This window comes from Pantherophis guttatus, chromosome 4 (assembly GCF_059756535.1).
Source record: "Pantherophis guttatus breed Tessera chromosome 4, ASM5975653v1, whole genome shotgun sequence".
In the NCBI taxonomy this organism is placed as follows: Eukaryota; Metazoa; Chordata; class Lepidosauria; order Squamata; family Colubridae; genus Pantherophis; species Pantherophis guttatus.
Genome location: NC_142066.1, coordinates 9,278,238 through 9,305,747, shown reverse-complemented (window position 1 = coordinate 9,305,747; position 27,510 = coordinate 9,278,238). Strand labels below are relative to the sequence as shown.

Below are 27,510 nucleotides of genomic sequence, written 5' to 3'. Positions count from 1 at the left end.
GTATTAAAAAATTGTAATATTACATAATGAACCAATGTGAGGATGGATATAAAAATAGATGACAAAAAATACGGTAAACATAGGAAATGAGTACAAATAAATGGGGACAGTTGGACATGGATGAGTATTATTGAGGTTGAAATGCATCAACTTGAAAACTTAACCTATAAACAAAATTATATTCTGTTCTGTTCTGTTCTGTTCTGTTCTGTTCTTTCCCTTCCCTTCCCTTCCCTTCCCTTCCCTTCCCTTCCCTTCCCTTCCATTCTAAATGTTTGGGGTTTACAAACTCAATATATTTTCATTTCAAATAAGAAAAAAAACAACACCTAATATCCTATAATACTATGTTAAATATATATTCATAAAATAGTAATTAGCTATTTACTATATTTATATAGTGCTTTAGGAATTGAAAGTATAAAAGCCACAAGAATGTATTTGCAAATATTGAACATTGTTTGAGTCAATGTCTGAAATATCTTAACAGGAACCAAGAAACCTACATTATCAAAGTCAAGTTCAACAGCAGTGTTGAAATGGGAAAGGATTAGGTTAAAGAATCTTGGAAAATGATGGAAATTTATTTTATTTTATTTATTATTTATTTGTCAAAAATGTATAAGATAACAAGTATAAGTATAAACATGAATATAAACATAAGAAATGAGTACAAATAAATGGGGACAGTTGGACATGGACGAGTATTATTGAGGCTGAAATGCATCAACTTGCGAACTTACTTTGGAAAGGTCAACCATAATAAAACTTAATAATCACAAATATCCTATACAAATCATTATTTAACAGAAATAAAAATGTCTGTTTCTAAACTTGTATATAATTTTCCTGTAGGAAGCAGTCTTTCTATTCCTTTTTTGAAAAGTTCTGCTAAATCAGAAAGATCACATGATGTACTAATTTCTCTTTGTGAGTTGTTCCCTGTGGTTGAGGTCAGGACGCAAAACAATGATGTAGCACTTTGGCAGGAATATGCATCCCAGTAATGCAGCACTGGATGACAAGATGGAGAAGACCTCCACAGCTACCATGGCTTTTCCTTTTCTGCTCAGATAGGCTGGAAAGAAGGAGATCCACACACTGCAAAAGGCCAACATGCTGAAGGTGATGAACTTGGCTTCGTTAAAGCTGTCGGGTAATTTACGGGCAAGAAAAGCCACAATAAAGCTGGCAATGGCCAAGACACCCATGTAGCCCAAGACACAATAGAAGAAGAAAGCTGACCCCTCATTGCACTGTAAAATCATTTCTTGGTGCTCTGATTTCATGTCCAACTCAGGGAATGGGGGAAATGTTGACAACCAAAGAATACAAATGCATACTTGTAAGAGAAAGCATGAGAGGACAATAGAAAAGGCCAATCTTTTCCCCACCCATCTCCTCATCTGAGATCCTGGTTTCATGGCCATGAAAGCCACAACTACAGTGATGGTTTTGGCCAGTACACTAGAAATGGCCACAGAGAAAGTGACACCAAACATTGATTGTCGGAGAAGGCAGGTCACTTTGCCAGGTTGGCTAAGGAAGAATAAAGAGGAGAGAAAACAGAGCTGAAGAGAGACAAGCAGGGTGTAGGTGAGGAACCTGTTGTTGGCTTTGACAATAGGTGTATCCCGATACTTAATAAAAATTCCAAGTACCCAAGATGTCCAGAAGAAGAAACCAAGAGCTGCTGAAGCTAAACCAATTCCTAAGGTTTCTTCAAAATTTAGAAAGACCAGCAGTTTCAGGATACATCCTCTCTTTTCTTTATTTGGATAATGATCTTCTGAACATTCAAAACAGTCATCCATTTCTGGAAGCAAAATCAAGGAATTTGTCATCTAGGCTTTCCAATTATTAGAAATTACTTCATTAATTGTTTGCATCCTAAACTAGTACATTAAACTCTAATGAAAAATGGTAGAATGCATAACCTACCATTCTGATCTGAAATCTTCCCTTGTGGGCATGGAACACAGTCATAGCAGCAGAACTGATTTCCCTCAATCCCCTTCTTCCAGAATCCAGGTAAACAAGGATCATTGCATCGAGAAAGTGGAGGAACCTGGTGATAAGAATAAAAGGTTTCGAAGTTGGAGATAGATAAAACAGATTGTTCAATTTTTCAACTTCATCAACCTAAAAAGATGTGGAAATTGCAATGATGTAGGAAAGGTCCTGTTTGAAGGACGGGGCGTGTACATAATTGCACATAGTGGCAATCTCATGAAAAATTTCCCACTCTAGTGATTTCTGATTCAAATCCAAACCAAAAATGCAATCATGTCTTTTACATTGTAATTGTTGCAATATTTTCAGGATCAGACTCAATAAGATTAGCAAGAGTTAAAGATTTAACTATATATTCTTTTATTTACATTAGGCATTCTATATTCACTGAATATTCACAGATAGAAGCGAGGGAAAGGGTGTAGGTAGCTCCTTATATATACAATGGGTGGAGCTATATGTGGGAGTGGTGAATTATGAATACATTAAGAAGTGAAGAATAAGTTAACCCCTGATACCCTGTCTGTACACTATTTACACATTAGAGAATAAGGCATTTACATCTGACAAATCCCCCTCTAAATGCCGATTCGTTATACAACACCAGTTACACTCAGATTCAGGACAATACAAAACATACAACTTAGAGGTTAAATATTTATGCTGCTTAGAAGGTAAAGGCTTTGTCAATATATCAGCTAATTGTTCTGAAGTGTCGCAATGCACTGCTTTAATAAATCCATCCTGAGATAATTGTCTCACATGTTTAAATTTTATATCTATATGTCTGGACCTTTGTCCAATGGCATCAGATCTAGATATTTCAATGGCTGCTTTATTGTCTTCATGCATAACAAAGGGCAGAGCAGGTTTTTTCCAGACATCTGAAATTAAATCATTAAACCATACAAGGTTATTTGCGGCTTTGGATAAACAAACATATTCCGCTTCTGTCGTTGAAGTGGCCACTAGTTCTTGTTTACCAGTGTACCAGTAAACTGGACAGTCATTTAAGAGAAATACATAACCAGATGTACTTTTTCTGCATGAGGTGTCTCCAGCCCAATCTGCATCTGCATAACAGGTAAGCTTTGGTTCTTTAATATCATTAGGCTCTAACATTAAACAAAAGTCTTGTGTACTTTTTAGATATCTTAAAATTCTTTTAACAGCTTCCCAGTGATACATTGTTGGTTTGCTGACATGCCTAGATAATAAATTAAGTGGTAAAGCGATATCTGGTCTAGTCCAATTAGATATGTAAAGGAGTGAACCTATGATTGATCTATAGAATGTATTGTCCTTGAACTCGGGAGAAGATTCATCAGAATTTCTTAGAAAGTCAGTTTGCATAGGGGTATCACAAGGTTTGGCATTGTTTAAGTTGCATTTATTTAAAAGTTCTATGATCTTATCTCTCTGGGTAAGTTTGAATCCCCTTTTTGTCTTATTAATTTGGACACCAAGATATTTGTTTACCTTGCCTAAAGATTTCAATGAGAAATGCTCATTTAGTTTAGTTACAAAAGTTTCTCTTCTTTCTTTATGTTTTCCTATGTATAAAATGTCATCCACATAAATCAATACAAATTCAATGTAATCATCACCCCTCTTGACAAAGAAACAATTATCAGCAGTGGTAGCGTTGAAGTCCATGGTCTTAAGTACTTTTACTAAACAATCATACCACCGTTTACCAGATTGTTTTAGCCCGTATAAACTCTTGTTTAACAACCAAGTCTCATTTCTGTTTGTGTATTGACTATGAGGTGCTCTCACGTATATTTCTTTATCTAATTTTGCGTGTAGGTACGCAGTCTGTATGTCATATTGGAATACATCAAGATTGAGTGCTGATGCTACCACTAGAGCTGTTTTGACACTCTCTGTTCTTACAGTGGGGGAATACGTGTCAGTATAGTCCTCCGGATATTTCTGTGCATAACCCTGTGCAACTAATCTAGCTTTGTATAGAGTATTTCCTCCCTCTAAATTCTTAATTTTATATATCCACCTGGTACCAATAATTGTCTTATCTTTAGGTGCAGTTGCAGGTGTAAATACATTTAGTCTTTGTAAACTTTCCATCTCTTTCTTCATTGCTAATTCCCATTTTTCCTTTTCTTCGTGAGGAAGTTTTAACACTTCCTCGTATGTATTGGGTGTTGTTGGTTCACCATCCATGTGCATTACATAATCCTTGTATTTATTTGGCATTTGATTTCTGGTGTTTCTAATGATTTTTTCGGGTTTACTATCGTTATCATGCAAATATCTTGCTTCCTTTTTTGTTAGTGTGTCTGTCTTTATTTTGTGTTGGCTATTTGTCCAAGTTTTGGTTTTGTTTTTATATTTGTTGATATTTTGCTTTTCTATAGTCCCTTTCTCATGAGGTTTTGTATCTTCATGTTTATTTGGGAATATCTCATTAAGATGTAATTTAGACCAGTTAGCTTGTTCATGGAACACAGCTGTTCTGGAGACTATAAATTTGTTGTTACTATCAATGAATCTGTATCCTTTAGTGCCAGTCTCATATCCCATAAATCTGAGTCTTCTGGACACATTTTCTCCTTTTCTTCTTAATTGTTTAGGTATGTGTACGTCTGCTGTGACTCCAAATATATGCATGTGTGCTAATTTTGGTTTTCTATTATACATCACTTCATATGGTGTCTTATTTACAATGCTGGACCATGTTCTATTTTGTGTGTAATTTGAATAATGTAAGGCTTCTGACCAGAATTGTTTGCTTAAGCCAGCATCTTCCAATGTGCATCTAATCATGGTTTGTAATGTGGAATTTTTTCTCTCTGCAATCCCGTTTTGGAACGCAGAAAATGGACTAGATGTGTAATGTAACATTCCTTTGTCTTTTAACCATTGTGAGAATTCTTTAGACATGAATTCGCATCCTCTGTCTGTCATAATTTGTTTTATTTTGATGTTGTGTTGTGTTTCTATGCGTTTGTAAAATTCTTTAAATTTTTGAAATGTTTCATCTTTGTGTTTTAAAGTATAAACAAATCCATAGCGGCTATAATCGTCCACTATTGTCAGGAAGTAACGTTTTCTATAAGTGATTGATGGAGTTAATGGACCAACTAAGTCCATGTGTACTAAATCAAAAATTTTATTAGTTGATCTGGTAGATTTTCTTGGCCTGGGACTAGTTTTTAGTTTTGTAGATTTACATACTGAGCATTCCAGATAATTTTCACAATTTTTTATTTTAACACCTTCTGCGTGTTCAGTCATTTTTTGCACTACAGGAAAACTGGCATGTCCTAACTTCCTATGCAATATGTGAGCACACTCATCATGAATTGGTTTACCTATCTTTGGCTTCTTATCGTTGTGTGCATCTGTGTGATCATGAGATATTTTACATTCATCATTGTCACTGTTGCTAGCATTCTCATCATCTATTTCAATACAATCTTCCATATTTGAATCAATGTTATGTAACCATTTTTCTTTTGTTATCAGATAAGGTAGGCCTCCTTTAGTCACCACAGTGCCTACATTTATTTTATTCTTTTCCAAAGTTGCCTTTCCTTTTGAAAAGACAATGTTAATGTCAGAATCTCTGCTTAGTTTTATGGCACTTAATATGTTATGAGGTATTTCAGGTATTAGTAATACCCCCTCTATTTTTCCTAGACCAGGCAAGGTTACATTTCCTCTACCTAATACTTGAACCTTTTCTTGGTTAGCTACCTTAATTACAAATTTATCTTCTGCAAATGAAGACAATATACTTTTGTTATTAGTGTTGTGATTAGTTGCTCCAGAATCAATAAGCCAATTATTGTTCTCACTTTGTTGTGTGTTAGTGTTGTCTTGTTTATTTAATCCATTCAGTGAACCAGACTTTCTATCCTTTGAATTGTCTCTGCCCCCTTTATTCTCTCTGTGATTTGGTGGGCTCCTATATCTATGCCTTTCTATGGAAGGCTGTCTATAATCATATTTGTTTCTGTATTCTGATCTATATCTTTCTTTTAAGAATTTTGGGCAATCTCTTCTATTGTGTTCCCTGGATCCACAATTATGACATTTAAATGTTCCACTATATTTTTCTTGGAAAGCTACTTTCCTATATGGTTTATGTTCTGTGTGATTGTTAGAACGATTCCTTCTAGAATTATCTTCTGTTATCAACTTGTTAGATAGACTTTCTATGGATAAATATCCTAGATTGATTGTGTCTAAATGTGACATAAAATTGTCCCATGATGGATCAAGTGAGTTGATAATAACACTTTTCATTGTTTGGTCTGAAATCACCTCCCCCCTCAAATGCAGTTCAGCCCTTATTTTGTTCAAAGATATTAAATGTTCACTTATGGAAACCCCTGGTTTTATCCTAGATGAAAAGAAGTCTTTAGATATCCTTGTGGTGGTAGCTACACTGTCACTGTGAAACAAATTAAACATGCATTGAATAATTTCTGAAACAGTCAAATTTGGCTTAATGCTGTGATACATTGCAGGAGACACACTAGATATTATTAAGAAAAAAGCTCTATGGTGTAAACAATCTATTTTTAGTGTCCAAGGTCTTTTTGGGGGACTAGTGATAAAAAACAGTAAGTTTTCCTTCATAAAGACAACCTGGAGCTGTTGATACCATTCTTGTAAATTAATGCCATCAACCCTTAGTTTTGGGAAGTCACTGGGTAAATTTCCGACATTATTGGGTCCATTACTTACAACCTGAGGTAGTCCGTGGTCTCGTAAATGCAGAAAATTGCAAAACGGCGTGGGGATGCTCACTACGAGTCTGCATGATCTTCTCTCCAGTTCATGTCTTCCCGGATCGTCAGCGTAGTTTCGCGCATGCGCGTTGCTCATTTCTTCTTCGGCGTCGTCGTGGAAGGTTCTCCTCATTGCGGCTTGCTCGCTCTGCTCTTCTTCAGACGAGTCGGTCTCTGGTTCGACTTTGGGGGTTCTGACGACGGTGGCTGTTCTTCCTCTTCTATTGAGAGCGTTGGTGCTTGCTTCGGTCTGCGGCGTAGGGCGGTATCGGCAGGGCTCTCTGGGTTCTGGCGTCAGCGCTCTAGTAGTCAGGATGGGAGCGGGCAGGTCTTGAGGCATTGGCTTGCTCGTTCGCTTTTTCGGCATCTTTTTAGTAATTTTCAGTTTTGGTCCAAATGCAGCAAAGAGCGTTTTCATCGCTGATTTTATTTGGTGTTTTGTTGGATCTTCCTCACTTTCTGGTTCTGATTCTTCTGAGGTGTTTGAATCTTCTTTTTTGTTTTCGTTGTCTGATAACATTTTTCGCGCCAGAAATTTTGAATTGAGCTTGCTGATTGGTTCTGCTTCGTTCATCTTGGAGGCCGGTTGAAACCAAGATGGCCGCCATTCAAATTTTCGCGCGGGATCATCGTTTTTCTTCTTTGTAATGATTTTCTCCGCAGTCATATCACTCACTATTTTTGGATCTTTAGGTTTTTCATTGGTGATGTTTTTCTCTCTCGCTGCTCCGCTGTTCTTCAGCATATCTTGGAGGTTCGCGATGAGGCTTTCATCATTCTTCTGGCTTTTTAATAGTTTTAATATCTCTGACCTGAGTTCGTTATTTTCTATTTCGATTTCCTCCTGGTCATCAATTATTTCTTCGTCTTCAGTGGTGTATTCTTCGGATTCTCTCGAAATTGCATTCGTGGATTCGTTGATTATTTCTTGTTCCGTTTCCATTTCTTTGCTGTAGGCCCTGGTGTTGGGCCTATCTTTCTTAGACATTTTAAAGTTTTTTATTGAGTCAATTAACCATCCTCTGCTACCAATTTGTTGCAATATTTTCAGGATCAGACTCAATAAGATTAGCAAGAGTTAAAGATTTAACTATATATTCTTTTATTTACATTAGGCATTCTATATTCACTGAATATTCACAGATAGAAGCGAGGGAAAGGGTGTAGGTAGCTCCTTATATATACAATGGGTGGAGCTATATGTGGGAGTGGTGAATTATGAATACATTAAGAAGTGAAGAATAAGTTAACCCCTGATACCCTGTCTGTACACTATTTACACATTAGAGAATAAGGCATTTACATCTGACAGTAATATCATATTGTCCATTTGAGGAGTGCCTGATCATCAACAAGATTTGAAAAGAATATGCCGTTGTTTATTTAAAAGAGACCCAAAAATCAGATTTCTAAACAGACTACATTTAATATGGGATCATAATGGATTAATTTTAGCTGCTTCAATAATTTGATACCTGATTAAAAGCTGGGTTCCAGACAATCACATCTTTATCAATGAATAATTCTTTTCCTTTTGGAGCCTGGAGATCCATCTTTCCAACTCTAACTCTCTGAAAGGATCTGTTTGGAAAAGTGATCAAGTTGGTGATGTCGAATCCACCTGTTGCTTCCCCTTTCTCATTCAGGAACACTCTCTCCCCAGCTGAATTGTTAAAAGCAATGCCTTGAAGAAATGAATGGAGCTATTTGAAAAAGAATGAAAGAGAAAGGGAGTTGAATACAATGTATTAGAGAGGAGAACACCATATTCGCATTTCATTGACTCGTTCATCCCAGGCCTATAACAATTATTATAACAATTATACACAGCACTCTATTATTAATTTGATGTTATTTTAAGGAAAATGAAGAATGAACTAAAGCAGAATGAAAATTGGCTATTGCGATTACTCAAATTTCTTCAATTATGTTTCAGGTTCATTTCTTAAGCAATAATGAAACCAAGCTAATAGCTAATCTTCCCTGAATGGAATAAAGATATTTGCAAAATATGACAAATTTCCTTTAGCCAGATTTCAAAATTTGAGACTCATTATTCAATAAAGATGTGAGGTAGAGATTATGGCAAACATAAGGTTGTTCCAGAGCATAGGTGCCATTTCTGAAAAGAACCGTCTTTTAATTCATTCCCCTTGAATTCTGATAAGGACAGAAAACTCTGAAGTATTCGAAGAATTGATTATTTTTTTGGAGGAAACAATGAAAAAAAACCCCTAAATTTTCATTTTAAATATCTCGTATTCTACAAGCTATAATGATTTCCTGCATAATTCCTATTGATACCTAAAGCATGATAAAAGGTAGAGACAGGAAGTAGAGGATCAGTCATACTGGATTTATTGTAATTCTCACTAACAAAGAGAAATGAAAGTAGGTGTTGAAGTTACAGGAATGTAACAGAAATTTACACTCAACAGAACGCAAAAGAATTGGTTAATGGAGATGTAACAGAAAGCTTTAGTATACAAAAAGGAACAAAGCAAGGTTGTCCCCTCTCCCCATTATTATTCATTTTAACCTTAGAGGTATTGACAAGGAACATAAGAGAAGATACAGAGATAAAAGGAATGGAAATTAGAAACTCCAAGTTTTCACTGATGACTTAGTGTTTATATTAGAAGAACCCATAGAAACTGGCCCTAAATTGATAAAGAAAATTGAGGAATATGGAGAGGTGGCAGGGATGAAAATAAATAAAGATAAAACCAAGATATTAGTTAAAAATTTCACCAACAAACAGAAAAAGTAATTGAGAGAGAAAATTGACCTACAGATAGAAAACAAGGTTAAAAACCTTGGTATTTTCTTAACAGCTAGGTGTGGGGCAATCAAAGAGGACAACTATACAAAGCTGATACAACGAATTAAAACAGGATGAAAAAGTGGAGGAATGTACAGTTATTGATGATAGGGAGAATTGCAGTGATGAAAATGAACGTACTACCAAAACTACTCTTTCTATTTCAAACCATACCAGTAAAATTAGAAAAGAAATTTTTTGATGAATTAAATAAAATGACTCTGCAATTGAAAGTATTACAGGATTCTAAGAATAATGGCGGTTTTGGGTTCCCAGACTGGGAATTATATTACCAGACTGCAGCTCTCACCTGCCTATAAAATGGAAGAAGAGATAGTTAAAGAAACAATGATTGCCTGGGCAAAGAATTTCAGATACAACATAGAATTAGAAAAATGGTTAAAAATTTGGGAGAGAAACAGCAAACTGAAGATGGCTGCGGCGTATAAAGAAAACCTTTACAAAATGTTTTACAGGTGGCAGTTGTCACCAGCAAGATTATCCAAAATGTATAAGAAGTCCTCTGCCAATTGTTGGAAATGCAACCAGACTCCAGGATCATACTATCACATGTGGTGGACATGTAAGAGAGCAAGGAGTTACTGGGAGAAAATTCATAAATGGCTAGAAATGATAACTGAGCAATATATTGAGTTCAAACCAGAAATGTGCCTCTCAGGTATATTGTCGGAAAGTTATGACAAAGCAACCATCTACTTGGTGTTACATTTATTGATGGCAGCTAGAATTATGTATGCTAAATATTGGAAAAATGTGAACATCCCACCAGATGAGGACGTAATTAGGAAAATTTGGGATTGTGCAGAAATGGACAGATTAACCTTAAAAATTAAAGATAAAGAAGACTCAAAAATATTACAGGACATGGAATAAATTTTACGAATGGATAGAGACAAGAGAGGGAAGTTTCTGAATGTCAGTACAACAAAGATGTATAAAACTATGGATATAATATGGAAAATTTGTAAATAATCTCTCTCTGCTTTATTTGCATTGTTATCCTGAGATGGCACTGTCTTTTCAATAATAAAAAAAAGAATTCTCAAGGGGAAAACAAAAGCCCAGTCTAACACAATTCCAATGAAGAAGAAAAATAAGACATCTCAAAAAAAAAAAAATTAGCATGGTTCAAAAAAGATCTCTCTGATGAACTGAAAGACAAAAAGGAGAAGTATAAAAAGTGGAAAGAGGGGCAAATAACTAAGGCAGAATATCAGCATATAGATTGCACCTGCAAAAATGAAGTCAGGAAAGCTAAGGCTCAAAATAAACTAAGGCTTGTGACTAAAGTAAAAAATAATTTTAAAAAAGGATCTTTCAAAATGTAAAAATGAAGCAAAAGATCAAGAAAACAATTGGTTCATTAATTGGAGAAAACTTATTTTCTTGCATGTGTCTTTACATAAAACAGTCCAACCTATCTACACCCACCCACCCCCCTCAAAATAAGTCAAAATAAGCAAGATAATCTTAGGAGATCACCTATCTGCTCTAGACAAGTTCCAATTACAAGAACCAGATGGATTACACCCCAAAGTTCAGAAGGAAGTGGAAGATATGATCTCAGGCCCACTCAAGTATATCAAAGAATGGTTGTAGGAATATCTAGTTCAATGAAAAGAAGGACTAGAGATGCCATGATAGCAGTCTTCCAATATCAAAAGAACATGAAGGCAAGATGAGAAGAAATTGATGGAAATTAATCAAGAAGAGAACCAACCTAGAACTAAGCAGAAATTTCCTGAAAGAACAATTAATGAATGGTTTACCTCCAGATGTGGTTTACCTCCAACTCTGGAGGTGTTTAAAAAGAGATTGGACAACCATTTGTCAGAAAGTGTATCTGGTTTCCTTCTTGGGGAGGGAGCAGCAAGGTCCTTTCCAAATCTTTTATTCTGTTGTAATTTATATAGTAGCTTCTCAATGATCAGAATAATGGAAATTAAGAAAACAGAAACTAGTTTTTCTGAATCTGTTATATTAAGTGTTGTACCTTATGATTCTTGTTGAACTTATCTTTTATTTTATGTACACTGAGAGCATATGCACAAAGACAAATTCTGTGCGTGTCCAATCACACTTGGCCAATAAAAATTCTATTCTATTCTATTCTATTCTATTCTATTCTATTCTATTCTATTCTATTCTATTCTATTCTATTCTACTCTATTCTATTCTATTCTAAAAATCTCCAGTGATGTAGCATGCATTCCCTGGAGGCAACACTTCCACTAATTAATTATTCTCACTATCAGGAAATATTTCCTTATTTATAGGTTGTTTCCCATACTTAAAATGTAGAAAACATTAAGACTTTCCACAGTGGGTTCAAAAGATAATTCTACATCAAACTGTTCATTGAAATAAAAATAGTGTCCAGTGCAGAAAGAATACCTGACAAGCCTGGAGATCTAGATTACCAGTTTGTTTACCCATTATAGCTTTTTTTCTATTGAAACGTAATGTGAACAGAGCCTGCAAAGCATGAGCCACCGCATAAACAGCATTGTAGACACTGTAGCTGTGGCCAGTCATTTCTATTTCAAACACAGGTGCAGGAAGATCTTCTAGCTTCTTCTGCACAGGGCATGGATTACTATGCATTTCTTGTAGTTCTGGTTTTGGAAATGAACAATCAAATGATTGTTCCCAAATATCCTGCAGAAACCCATCTCTGTAGACTGAAAGAGGATTGATGGTCTGAAGAAATTCCTTGAAACCTACAACTTCTGTGGAGTGAACAGTGAAGGAAATAGCTCCATGGAACATCTGGAGATCCCAACTGACTTGAAATCCAGATAATATGAAATCAATCTGTGCAGTCATGATCCACACCTTTCTAAACAATGCAGTTTCCTTTCTTTCAGGATCTACAAAAAATGTGACAGCTCTTAGCCATGTAATTGCCCAGGATTCTCCATAGACGACAAATGCATTGGCTTTGCTATTCACCATATTAATGGAGATAACTAAGACTGTTTGATAAACTCCTGCAAAGTCTTCCATATGGACTAGTTCGGAAAGCTTTTGTATAAATGATGAACATATTCCATTCTGTGAGAGTAAGGGCTGCATTTTCTGTAAGAAATTTTCTCCATTGTTGTTATCAACAGCAAAAATCCCAATCCATGTCCACTTGAAATGGTGAAGCAGTTGGATAATCCCAATGTACTGATGGTTCTCTTTTGGGACCATGGAATAAAGTGAAGAGAGTTTACTGGTCTGAAATTCCTTTTGGACTAATGAGCCATATGTCAACTATAAGAGAGTGGAATAGTATTCTGTTGAAATACTAAATCAAATATATTTTTCCTTATCTAGTTTCTTTTGAAATACGTTCAGGGAACATATTCCCAAGAATTCTTCTAAATATTAATATAGAAAGGAATTATTTGGATTTACTTCAGAGATGTATAAGAGAACAATTGTTTCAATAGGAGCAAGAGAACTATATCAATTTCCCTCAGTTATGGAATACTCTGGATACTTACTTTCTGTATTTGGCATTGGTCTTTGGTATTATAGTTTCAGAAAAGAATGCTAATTAGTAAACGGTAAGCCACACATCCTCTTAACACATACCTAAACCTAATCTTTGATGCTCATTATATATTCCATAACAAGAACAAAATATAGAATTTCCAGCTTACTTGTGGAATCTTGAAGAAACCTGTCAGTTCACCTATATAAGACGATGATTCAAAATCCAATCCTCCAATGATAGCCATGAGATTCTTCTGGCTATCACATTTGTAGTTAGGGACAAATTCCTGGGATTTGAAAAGCAGGTCTAGAGTCGTGCGATAGGTCATCCTCGCATGTACGTAACTGTCATAGATGTGGAACCCAAGAGTGATATTAGGTAAGATCTGGGAGTTCTCATTGATCTCCTTCACAGCAAAGGCCAAGGCAAGGACATGTTGATGAAATTTGGTGATTACACTGCAAATGTTTTAAATAACCCAGTTGAAAAAGTAAGTTGACAATTCTCACCATTTCTGTATGAATAACAAGCATTTATGACTGTATAACTGTAACTTTGTTGCTGGTATCCTTACAATTTATATTGGCTGTTTCCTAATATGATTTGATTGCTTATTTGTACCCTATGATTATCTTTAACTGTTGTACACTTGGCCAATGCAGAATTCTATTCTATTCTATTTCTTTCTCTGACAGTAGTAAAAAGATCATCACTATTCTAAAGTTCTTAATAATTTCTACCGAGGGTCCTTGGAGCTCTCTGAGCTTGTTGGCTTTCTTGGAGACATTTCATTATCCAAAATAGGTAATATCATCAATGCCTGGTACTGAGGATGGATAATGAAAAGTCTACAAGAAAATAACCAATCTCAGAGAGCACCAAGGACCCCTCATTTCAACCCTGAGCTACACATATTCTCCTTTATTGGTAATTTCTACTGAATACAAATTTACAATTTTACACATTATTTCCATGACTTGCAACAAATATATATTGCAACATATGCAAGTAGTAACTTTTTTCAAAAGACTATGTTTTTTACAACATTTTCAGAAAATGCTATATGAATACATTAATCGGGTTTCACTCATTTACTGTATGTTTGGTGAGGAGAGATAATGCCAAATCGTTTTAAAATTACCTTAACCTCAGTAGATGTTTAACAAGGTGAGTGAAGGTTCTTTAAAAAAATGTAAAGAAAAATATTTGTTCTGTCAGAACCAGATGCATTTGAAAGACACAGAAAGCATAGATTACATTAAAAAAAAAGATTTGTGCACACAAATCATTTACTCATATAAGGGATTTTCGAGATTGGATAAGATTAGATAGCGAAGAAAAATTCTTACATTGGTACCTCGTAAGGTGTTCTAGCAGGGTTTTCATCAAATTCTATTTTTAAAAAGTGGTAAATGACGTGAGATGCCATCCCACCAATGATGAAGTCTCCAGGCTGGTACCACTCATGTGGAACAAGGAAAGCATCACTTGCAGGGCAGCTTAGAGAACCTACTTTATGCACCCAAAACATCAGGAGAAACATCTTAATGGTCTTGTGGAAATGTTTTGCCTTCCATCCCACCCATAGGGAAGCATATATAATCCAATACTTCATCTAAAGATAGATCTAAGGATTATGTTTGAGAATATATCTAATGAGAAAATCGATCATTTTCTGTTTGAACATCCATGCAAGTACAAATTTTTATCTTGACTATCACAAGGGTTAGGATCTGAACATGTACTGTACCAGAAAAAAACAGTGTGAGGAAACCTGTAGCAATGAATCTGACAGAGACATGACTACTCACTGTACCAAACTCTCTTTATAGCCAAACAGATACCTTCATGATTGCTGAATTTCTATAGCCTTCTGTGCAGCCTTTGATGTTTTGGCCTACAGTAATTCCTCTAGCATATAATTATTTTGTTTTGATGAGCTGGTTCAGCTATTTTTTTTAAAAAATGAGCAAAAGCCAACAAAAGACGTATAAGGGAGATTTGCAATAGAATATATAAAACAGAGCTTTTTTTTCAAGATACCACATTTATTTTCTATCAATTTTTCACAAAATAGAAAACGAATGGATTCGGAAGGTATCAGTCATTTATGGTAAGCATGTTTTCTGGGGAGTAACAACATAGATCATTTTTTTTAAAAAAAAATTACATTAAGCTCTCTAAAACTCTTCAAAAAAAAAATCTTGCACATTCTCTGACAAACACTTTCATATATTCTAAAGAATGTTATTTCTTTTCCCACATCTAGAAGCATTTGAAAGGTAGAGAAGTTATAGATTAGAAATAAACCCTACATTTTTGCACAAACACTGTTAGATTCGTGGATAGAGAGACAGGAGGCAGGCTTTCGACAACAACTCTTTTATTCACAACTACGTACAATCCAGCAGCTAGCGTCTCTGACAGCCCGCCCTTCTGGGCAATAGCTGGGGTGTAGGTGGTCAAGTAGAGACCTGAGTCGGCAGCCCATTAATAGCTCTGCTGGGCTCTTTCCTGTAATCACACTGGGTGTTATGTGTTGATACCGGAAGAACTTATCTACTCTCTCCTGCCAGTCCCCAGGTACCAGTCTGCCTAATGCCTCCTTGGATGATCTAACAGATCATTTCGCCAGGCCATTACTGGAATGGAAAGGTGCTATGAGGGCATGGCATATCCCTAGTTCTGCTAGGAACCCCTAGAATTGCGTAGCGGTTAGTTGTGGCCCATAATATGACACCAGGACATCCAGTAGCCTATGAGGACCTTATTAACAGCTTCTGCCATGGTAATGCTCATTAGGATAATTTCCATCCATTTGGAAGAGGTGTCTACCACTACGAAGAAGGTTTGGCCTTGAACGGGCCCGGTGAAATTAATATGGATTCTTGGCCTGGGGGCCCAGGGACATTCCCACTCTTGAGCTGGTGCTATAGGAGGAACTGGCCGAGACTCTTGAGAGGGCGAGCACCTGGCTACCACACTCTTGGATCTCCCGATCCATATTCGGTCACCACACAAAGCTTCGGGCTAGGGCTTTCATCCAGACAATCCCTAGATGGCCCTCATGTAATGATTTCAATATGGAATACCTTAAACTCTGAGGTATCATTACCCTGTCACCCCATAGCAAACATCCTCCTTGTGAGGAAATCTCGTGCTGCCGATTGGCAAACTGTTTGACTTCTGCCCCGAATGGGGCCTCTGGCCACCCCTTCCACGCCCAGTTCAATGTTGCATCCTTAGCTGAGTGCTTGGCCACATTGACGGAAGTTACAAGGCCAGAATCCAGGCAGTCTATCAAGATGACAGGGAGTCCTGGTGTCAGGTCATCCAACAAGTCCAGCAGGGGCAATGGCTGAGGGCATCGGCATGCCCCAATGATCATCCAGGCCGGTGCAGCACCCCTATGTGTTACTATTGTCTGTGCCTCCACAGTAGCGCCATCTACCAGCTACTGCTGGTGTGTCTGCACAAGATCTAATTTAGCGAATAGGTGTCCAGGGCCCAGGGAATGAACAGTTGTTGGACTATTGGCACTGAGTATATGCTCTGCTGGTGTGCCTTATTTATTGTGCACTTATAATCCACACAGATGCGCACTGACCCATCAATCTTGACCGGGGTCACTATTGGGGTTTCCCACCTCACGTGGTCTACGGTTCCAGGATTCCCTGCTTAATTAGTTTGTCCTTTTCCTTGTCTATCCTTGGTTTAAGAGCAAGGGGGAACTCATCGGGGCTTTAACTGGATGGGGAAAATCTTGGGGTCTAAGCTGAAGGAAATGGGGGTGCCCACATACTTGCCTAGCTCTGGGTTAAATACGTCCTGGAATTCCCAAATGAGGTCATCCGTCCAGGAACAGGCAATGGCATTGATGCCGGTAACACCAAGACCCAGGGCATCGAACCAATCAAGCCTGAGGAGGTTCAGAAAGTTGCCTCTGATGAAGGTCAGGGACAGATTCCCCTGGAACTTGTTGAACTGCACCTTGAAGGACCGATGACAGTCAACCGATGACAGGGATTCAATTTCCCTGATAGTCGCTGAGTTACAAGGCTTGGTGGTCTAGCTTGTTCTCTGTATGCCAGGAACTGCCAACTTCAATGCTTGCCATGACATTATTGTGACCGACGAGCCCATGTCTATCTCCATTTCACAGGGTGAACCCTCGAGTTGGATAGTGACATGAATCTTTTTCTTGCAGGGCACGCTTGCTTGCCCTATTCTGGTTTGATAGTTGGTTTCAAGAGCCTTCGCGCTGGTAGATTCACGCCTGGGATTCCAAGCTTCTCACCTTGTCAGTCTTGGACCTTCTGTTTTAGTCACATTGGTGCCAGATCATGGGTAAACGGGCAGGTTGGCTTGACAGACCCTAGCCAAATGTCCTTTTCACTCACAAGAGCAGCAAATGCCATCTCTATAGCGACAGGGTGCTGAGCCCCGAAGCTGGCACAAGGTTGCCTCTTATTTTCTCTTACTGTGGGCCTTTTTCAGTCAGTGCAATACACTTCACATCCGCTTCCGTCATGTTTCTCATCGTGATAGAGGTTTTCATGTACCGTGGCCATTGGCTTTGTGACTGCTGGCATGGTGGCCAGCTTCTGTTGTGACTCAGCTGCTTTGTTTGACAACTCAGTTGCCCGAGCCTCATCCAGCACAGCCTGCAACGTCAGGTACATTTTGGCCAAGAGTCTCCACTGGAGTTGGCTCAGATAGGGCTTCAGTGGTGTTGAAGTCATCGTGCCCACAGTGGCTCAGGAATAGTGCTCGCTTCCGGTTATCCGACAATGCAAGGAGATTGTTCACTTCCATGAAGCACTCAAATCCGGTCATATAAGTGTCCTACTTCTTTGCTGGGTCGAATGGCGTTGGCAGGTGAAATACCATCATTCTTGCTGTGCTTCGCTCTGCTTGAATTTGGCACGCAAAATGGCTGCTGTTTGCTATCTGCCACTGGGCTGGATTGTCCTTGTCAGCGTTTCGACGCTGGCATAGAAAGCAGAGGGGAGAGAGAGATAAACTCTGAACTTTTGCCTGCTAAATCCCTTTGAAGTCGTGGAAATGAAGGGGGGAGACATTCCTGGGAAATGACAAGACAAGAAGTCTAAAGAATGACTTGGAAGATAGCCAATGAGAAGCAGAGATTTGGGGATCGGAAAGGGAGGGATTGGGGGGCAAAAGGTCAGTCTTGTCCGCATCGAGCACCACATTGAGCTGTGCTCAATTAAAGAAAAGATTTCCTTAAAGATTGGCAGTTTGGAAATTCATTTATTTTGAGATAGCATCGAAGTCTGACAGTCCCGCTGTCAGCTCTTTGGATTCTCCTTGTCTCTCAGAATCCCACCTTCGTCACCAGTGTTAGATTCATGGATAGGGAGACAGGAGGCAGGCTTCAACAACAGCTCTTTTATTCACAACTATGTCCAATCCAGCAGCTAGCCTCTCTGACAGCCAGCCCTTTTATATGGAGTTGTCAGGAGTGCTAGCCAATCACATTTGAGCTATTTTCTCACTTAAAAAGATGGACCAGAGTGAAGATTATTGTTGTCAATATCTAACAAACACTTTTTATTCATGTAAGAAAATTTGGGGGAACTGGCTAAGATTATAAAAAGAAAAAAAATGCAATCAGATGTCTTAAATTTTTATTTAAGGACATTCCTTAAATTTCAATTCATAAACGTGACAAACTATGCGGAACACATTGTCACCAATTAACAAATCACCTGGGACTCTACATGGACTGTAGTTGAAAAATATCCAGAATTCCAGTTGGTTCAAAATGCAGCCACCTCTATGGTTTTGTGCAGACCCAGGTGCTCACATGTGTCACCTTTATTGCGAGAGTTGTATTAGGTGACAATTTGCTTCTGGGTACATTTCAAGGTGCCAGTTATCACCTTTAAACCTTATATGGCTTGGGACCCGGTTATATGGCTTGGGACCAGGTTATTTGAAGAAACGTCTCTTCCTAATCACATCTTCCATCATCTATCTACCCATCTACCTACCTACATGCCTACCTATATAACTCTATGCCTATCTATGCCTATCTGAAATGGTGGCACTTCAGCTCCTGCGGTCATTGGAGGAAATGGATTATCTAGACCCTTTTCAGTCTGGCTTCAGGCCTGGCTACAGTACAGAAACTGCTTTGGTCATGCTGATGGATGATCTCTGGTGAGTCCAAGATGGGGGTCATTCCTCTATCTTGGTGCTACTTGACCTCTCAGCGGCTTTCGATACCATTGACCATGGTATCCTTCTGGGACAACTAAGGGAGCTGGAACTGGGAGGCACGGTGTTACGGTGGTTCTTCTCCTATCTCTCTGGTTGGTCACAGTCGGTGTTGGGAGGATGACAGAGGTCGACCACTAGGCCCCTCGTCTGCGGGGTGCCTCAGGGCTCGGTCCACTCTCCCCTCCTATTTAACATCTACATGAAGCCGCTGGGTGAGATCATTTGATGATACGGGGTGAGGTATCAGCAATACGCTGATGATACCCAGCTGCATATCGCTACCCTGTGTCAATTCAGTGATGCGGTGGATGTGATGTGCCGGTGCCTGGAAGCTGTGAGGGTCTGGATGGGAGTCAACAGGCTCAGATTTAACCCAGACTGAATGGCTGTGGGTATTGCCTCCTGAAGACTATGTTGACTGTCCATCTTTGGTTCTAGGAGGGGAGAAATTGTCCCCCTCAGAATGGGCTCGCAATTTGGTTGTCCTCCTAGACTCACAGCGAAGATTAGAGCAACATCTGACAGCTGTGGCTAGGGGGACCTTTGCACAGGTCGCCTAGTGCACCAATTGCGACCCTACTTGGATCAGGAGTCTCTCCTCACGGTCACACATGCCCTTGTCACCTCACGGTTAGATCATTGCAACTCTCTCTACATGGGGCTACCCTTGAAAAGTGTTCGGAGACTACAGTTGGTCCAGAACGCAGCCGCGCGAGCTGTCGTGGGTGCACCTAGGTACACCCACATTACATCAATTCTCCGCGAGCTGCACTGGCTCCCTATTGGTCTCCGGTCACAATTCAAGGTGTTGGTTATTACCTTTAAAGCCCTACATGGCTCATGGCCAGGTTATCTTCAAGACCGCCAGCGACCGGTAAGATCCCACAGAATTGGTCTCCTCCGGGTCCTGTCAGCTAAACAATGCCGGCTGGCAGACCTGTGAGGGAGGGCCTTCTCTGTGGCTGCCCCAGCTCTCTGGAACCAGTTACCTCTTGAGGTCCGGACCATCCCCACCCTATTGGCCCTCTGAAAAGCAGTGAAGACCTGGCTTTTCTGGCAGGCCTGGGGCCGTTGACCTCGCTCTTGCGATCCGGCGAGATCCGGCCATGAATGGTATGAATGAGTTTTAATGTTTTTAATGTTTTTAATTTTGAAATGTTTTTATTAGGATTTTAAATGTATTGTGAGCCGCCCTGAGTCTTCAGAGAGTGGCAGCATATAAATTGAATTAAATTGAAATTGAAATTTATTTATTAAATTTTTATACTTCCCTTCTCCTGAAGGACTGAGGGCGGTGTACAGTCATATTAAAACAAACATATACCCATAAAATTTAAAAACAATTTAAAATATATAAAATTTTGGCCCTTATGTTAAAAACTACAAACCCCCAATTAAAGTTCATTTTCTAAGCCAGCCCGGCCTGTTGGACCAAAAGAGTCTTAAGGGCATGGCGAAAGGTACGTAGGTCGGGGATCATACGAATCTCCGGGGACAGTTCATTCCAGAGGGCAGTTCTATCCTCTCCATCTAGTGAACACTCAAAATGTTCTAGTGAACCCTCAAAATGTTCCTCAAAGAGTCCTGTCCTCTGTCATAGAGGGATGTACACTTTTTCTAGGATTTGAGCTGAATTTCAGCTGACTTTCTTGGAAAATGCCAGACTTGTTATTGTAAACTAATTCAAATCACTCTTTCTAATGATCAGCATACACTTTGAGTAAAGCATGAAACAGAAGGCAGGATACATTTCATTTCATTTCAGTAAATTTCCCCTATTATTAATATCTGATAACAGGTTGCTCAAGAAATAGATTTATGGGTAGAGAGTGAATGGTTATGACCCACTACGAAACCCTTTTTCCAAAATACATGTCAATGTACAGGATTAACAAACTCAATAAATTTGACTTTTAAAAGGACCCTAACAAGTCGAAAACTGATATCATATGATATTGTATTCAATAATATTCATAAAATGATAATGAGCTTTTCATTAAATTTATGTACTGTTTTAGGAATTGAAAGTAGAAAAGCCATAAATATGTCTCTGCAGACATTGGACATCTCCCTCCCTTACCCCCTCCATCTCTCCATACCTACTTACATACCTATAGGATTATCTACCATCTCCATCTAGGACAGGGGTGTCAAACTCAAGGCCTGTGGGCCAGATCCGGCACACAGGATGCTTAAATTTGGCCCACAGGGCCACCCTGGAAACCGCAAACAACTGGCCTATGCTGCTTCTTCCAGCAAAAATGGAGCCCAGGGGGCCTATGCATGCTTTCGGCCTGGATGTCCCCTGCAGCCCTCTGCCAGAAAAAACGGTGCTCCTGACATGAGTGATGTCGAGCTGACTACGTCCACCAGCCCACCCAAGGTCAAATACAACCTTGGTATGGCCCGTATTGAAATTCAGTTTGACACTCCTGATCTAGGGGAATATTCACATTTTTTCCCTCAGATATTTTCATTTTTGAAATTGCTCCCTCTATCAGAGACAAGGGTACATTTTTTTCTAGGATTAGCCCTGGATTTCACCTTTGCTTTTATTGAAAAATGCCTTCTAATTCCATACTGATTGAAATCACTCTTTATTATGGTCTTTGTTCAGTACAACTTTGAATAAAGGATGAGACAGAGGAAAAATATCTTTATTTCCATTTCACCGAATTTCCCGTATTATTGAAATCTGGTAACAGGTTGCAATGAAAATAGATTTATGGATAGAGTGAATGGTTATGACCCAGCATATCACTCTGCTAAAAAAACTAATTCCCACAACACTGTCAAACTCTTTACTAAGATTGTATTACTGTTATTCTTCTCATCAATCCTATTACCTCTCTCCTCCCACTTATGACTATAACCATGTTGCTTCTATCTTTACAATTTATAATGTTTTATATGTTTCCTAGTATGATTTGATTGCTTCTTAGTAACCTTTGACTATCACTAAGTGCTGTATCTTATGATTCTTGATGAATGTATTTATTTATTATTTTATTTTATTTTTAGGTACACTGAGATCATATGCGCCAAGGACAAATTCCTGTCTGTCCAATCACGCTCACCCAATAAAAAATTCTATTCTATTCTATTCTATTCTATTCTGTTCTGTTCTGTTCTGTTCTGTTCTGTTCTGTTCTTTCCCTCCCCTTCCCTTCCCTTCCCTTCCCTTCCCTTCCCTTCCCTTCCCTTCTAAATGTTTGGGGTTTACAAACTCAACATATTTTCATTTCAAATAAGAAAAAAAAACAACCCCTAATATCCTATAATACTATGTTAAATATATATTCATAAAATGGTAATTAGCTATTTACTATATTTATACAGTGCTTTAGGAATTGAAAGTATAAAAGCCACAAGAATGTATCTGCAAACATTGAACATTGTTTGAGTCAATGTCTGAAATATCTTAACAGGAACCAAGAAACCTACATTATCAAAGTCAAGTTCAACAGCAGTGTTGTAATGGGAAAGGATTAGGTTAAAGAATCTTGGAAAATGATGGAAATTTATTTTATTTTATTTATTATTTATTTGTCAAAAATGTACAAGATAACAAGTATAAGTATAAACATGGATATAAACATAAGAAATGAGTACAAATAAATGGGGACAGTTGGACATGGATGAGTATTATTGAGGTTGAAATGCATCAACGTGAGAACTTATTTTGGAATGGCCAAACATAATAAAACTTAATAATCACAAATATCCTATACAAATCATTATTTAACAGAAATAAAAATGTCTATGTTTCTAAACTTGTATATAATTTTCCTGGAGGAAGCAGTCTTTCTATTCCTTTTTTGAAAAGTTCTGCTAAATCAGAAAGATCACATGATGTACTAATTTCTCTTTGTGAGTTGTTCCCTGTGGTTGAGGTCAGGACGCAAAACAATGATGTAGCACTTTGGCAGGAATATGCATCCCAGTAATGCAGCGCTGGAGGCCAAGATGGAGAAGACCTCCACAGCTGCCATGGCTTTTCCTTTTGTGCTCAGATAGGCTGGAAAGAAGGAGATCCACACACTGCAAAAGGCCAACATGCTGAAGGTGATGAACTTGGCTTCGTTAAAGCTGTCGGGTAATTTACGGGCAAGAAAAGCCACAATAAAGCTGGCAATGGCCAAGACACCCATGTAGCCCAAGACACAGTAGAAGAAGAAAGCTGACCCCTCATTGCACTGTAAAATCATTTCTTGGTGCTCTGATTTCATGTCCAACTCAGGGAATGGGGGAAATGTTGACAACCAAAGAATACAAATGCATACTTGTAAGAGAAAGCATGAGAGGACAATAGAAAAGGCCAATCTTTTCCCCACCCATCTCCTCATCTGAGATCCTGGTTTCGTGGCCATGAAAGCCACAACTACAGTGATGGTTTTGGCCAGTACACTAGAAATGGCTACAGAGAAAGTGACACCAAACATTGATTGTCGGAGAAGGCAGGTCAGTTTGCCAGGTTGGCTAAGGAAGAAGAAAGAGGAGAGAAAACAAAGCTGAAGAGAGACAAGCAGGGTGTAAGTGAGGGAACGGTTGTTGGCTTTGACAATGGGAGTATCCCTGTGCTTAATAAAAGTTCCAAGCACCCAAGATGTCAAGAAGAAGAAACAAAGAGCTGCTGAGGATAAACCAATTCCTAAAGTTTCTTCAAAGGTTAGAAACACCACCAGTTTCGGATACATCCTTTCTTTTCTTTATTTGGATAATGATCTTCTGAACATTCAAAACAGTCATCCATATCTGGAAGCAAAATCAAGGAATTTGTCATCTAGGCATGTCAATTATTAGAAATTACTTCATTAACTCGACCATGGTATCATGCTGCACCGGCTGGAAGGGTTGGGGGTGGGAGGCACCATTTTACAGTGGTTCTCCTCCTTTCTCTCTGACCGGTCGCAGTCTGTGTTGACAGGGGGGCAGAGATCGACCCCGAGGCCCCTTATATGCGGGGTGCTGCAGGGATCGGTTCTCTCGCCCCTTTTATTCAACATTTATGTAAAGCCACTGGGCGAGATCATCCGTGGTTTCGGGGTGATGTACCATCTGTATGCTGACGACACTCAGCTGTACATCTCCACCCCGGACCACCCCAACGATGTCCTTGAAGTGATGTCCCAGTGCCTGGAGGCCGTATGCATCTGGATGGGGAGAAACGGGCTCAGGCTCAACCCATCCAAGACCGAATGGCTGTGGTTTCCGACGTCCCGATATAGTCAGCTGGCGCAATTGCTGGCTATTGGGGGCAAATCATTGGCCCCCACAGAAAGGGTTCGTAACTTGGGCGTCCTCCTGGATTCACGGCTGTCTTTAGAAGAGCACTTGACGGCCGTGACCGGGAGGATTTTTCATCAGGTTCACCTGATTCGCCAGTTGCGTCCCTTTCTAGATCGGGACTCGTTACACACAGTCACTCATGCCCTCGTCACCTCTTGTCTGGACTATTGTAACGCTCTCTACATGGGGCTCCCCTTGAGGTGCACCCGGAGGCTCCAACTGGCGCAGAGTGTGGCCGCGCAGGTGGTTATGGGAGCAACGTGGAGCTCCCATGTAACACCTCTCCTGCGCGAGGTGCACTGGCTCCCGGTGGTCTTCCGGGTGCGCTTCAAGGTTCTGGTTACCACCTTTAAAGCGCTCCATGGCTTAGGACCTGGTTACTTACGGGACCACCTACTACCATCAATAGCCTCCCACCGACCAGTACGCTCCCACAGAGAGGGGCTCCTCCAGGTGCTGTCGGCCAAACAATGTCGACTGGCGGCCCCTAGGGCAAGACCCTTCTCTGTGGGGGCACCGACGATCTGGAATGAGCTCCCCCCAGAGATACGGAGGATCCCAGATCTGCGCACCTTCCGTCGCGAGCTGAAGATGCTTTTATTTCATCAAGCTGGCCTCGCCTTAATCTTCTCCCTTTTAAGTGTAAATTTTAAATTTTTACTGTATTTTAAAATATGGGTATTTTAAATTATGGGTATTAATTCAGCCAAATTTATTTAATTCATTTTATTCGATTTTAAATTTTGTATATCTATGTGTTTTATTTCATGGCTGTGCACCGCCCTGAGTCCTTCGGGAGTAAGGCGGTATAGAAATTCAATAAAAAACTAAACTAAACTAAACTAACTTTTTGCATCCTAAACTAGTACATTAAACTCTAATGAAAAATGGTAGAATGCGTAACCTACCATTTTGATCTGAAATCTTCCCTTGTGGGCATGGAACACAGTCATAGCAGCAGAACTGATTTCCCTCAATCCCCTTCTTCCAGAATCCAGGTAAACAAGGATCATTGCATCGAGAAAGTGGAGGAACCTGGTGATAAGCATAAAAGGTTTTGAAGTTGGAGATAGATAAAACAGATTGTTCAATTTTTCAACTTCATCAACTTAAAAAGATGTGGAAATTGCAATGATGTAGGAAAGGTCCTGTTTGAAGGACGGGGCATGTATATAATTAGACATAGTGGCAATCTCATGAAAAATTTCCCACTCTAGTAATTTCTGATTCAAATCCAAACCAAAAATGCAATCATGCCTTTTACATTGTAATATCATATTATCCATTTGAGGAGTGCCTGATCATCAACAAGATTTGAAAAGAATATGCCATTGTTTATTTACAAGAGACCCAAAAATCAGATTTCTAAACATATGACGTTTAATATGGGATCATAATGGATTAATCTTAGCTCCTTCAATAATTGGATACCTGATTAAAAGCTGGGTTCCAGACAATCACATCTTTATCAATGAATAATTCTTTTCCTTTTGGAGCCTGGAGATCCATCTTTCCAACTCTAACTCTCTGAAAGGATCTGTTTGGAAAAGTGATCAAGTTGGTGATGTCGAATCCACCTGTTGCTTCCCCTTTCTTGTTCAGGAACACTCTCTCCCCAGCTGAATTGTTAAAAGCAATGCCTCGAAGTAATGAATGGAGCTACTTGAAAAAGAATGACAGAAAAAGGGAGTTGAATAAAATACAACACCATATCCAAGTTTCATTGACTCGTTCATCCCAGGCCTATAACAATTATTATAACAATTATACATAGCACTCTATTATTAATTTGATGTTATTTTAAGGAAAAATAAGAATGAACTAAAGCAGAATGAAAATTGGCTATTGCGATTACTCAAATTTTTTAAATTATGATTCAGGTTCATTTCTTAAGCAATAATGAAACCAAGCTAATAGCTAATCTTCCCTGAATGGAATAAAGATATTTTCAAAATATGACAAATTTCCTTTAGCCAGATTTCAAAATTTGAGATTCATTATTCAATAAAGATGTGAGATAGAGATTATGGCAAACATAAGGTTATTCCAGAGCATAGGTGCCATTTCTGAAAAGAACCGTCTTTTAATTCATTCCCCTTGAATTCTGATAAGGACAGAAAAATCAGCTTCTCAATCTGAAAAATTCATGAGCCAAGAGGAAGAATTGATTATTTTTTGGGAGGAAACAATGGATAAAACCCCCCTAAATTATCATTTTAAATATCTCGTATTCTACAAGCTATAATGATTTTCTGCATAATTCCTATTGATACCTAAAGCATGATAAAAGGTAGAGACAGGAAGTAGAGGATCAGTCATACTGGATTTATTGTAATTCTCACTAACAAAAAGAAAAGAAAGAAGATGTTGAAGTTACAGGAATGTAACAGAAAATTACACTCAACAGAACGCAAAAGAATTGGTTAATGGAGATGTAACAGAAAGCTTTAGTATACAAAAAGGAACCAGACTGCAGCTCTCACCTGGCTAAAAGATTGGGTAAACTTGAACAACAGAAGACTATTATTACTAGAAGGGCATGATTTACAATTAGGCTGGCATGCTTTTCTCTGGTATGGCAGAAATATGGTGCACGATATTTCCAGAGGCATTATGTGAGGAATGTGTTACTTAACATTTAGGAAAAAATTAAACTACAACGCTATTGGGAAGTACCAATCTGGCTCTTTCCAATGGAGGCAATAATATATCCGAATCTTATAAATTGGGGAAAAATTGTATGTTACAAGGACATTTTAGATGAAAGGGGGGGGATCTTAAATCCAGACAACAATTGCAGAAACAGGGGTTGGACTTATCTTGGTGGCTGTATTTGCAGATCAAAGCAAGGCACGAAAAAGATGTTAAATTATGGGATG

The 27,510-nt window shown here is 38.8% G+C and overlaps 1 protein-coding gene across 1 annotated transcript; it reads right to left on the bottom strand.

Annotated features, from left to right (window-relative positions):
- Window positions 1-917: 917 nt before the first annotated feature.
- LOC148113688 (vomeronasal type-2 receptor 26-like) lies at window positions 918-17,841 on the bottom strand. The gene is made up of 4 exons (XM_087893277.1): window positions 17,609-17,841; window positions 9,905-9,908; window positions 1,942-2,068; window positions 918-1,816 (listed from the first exon to the last, which is right to left on the bottom strand). The coding sequence occupies exons 1-4, from the start codon at window positions 17,839-17,841 to the stop codon at window positions 918-920; spliced, it is 1,263 nt and encodes a 420-aa protein (XP_087749403.1).
- Window positions 17,842-27,510: the final 9,669 nt, after the last annotated feature.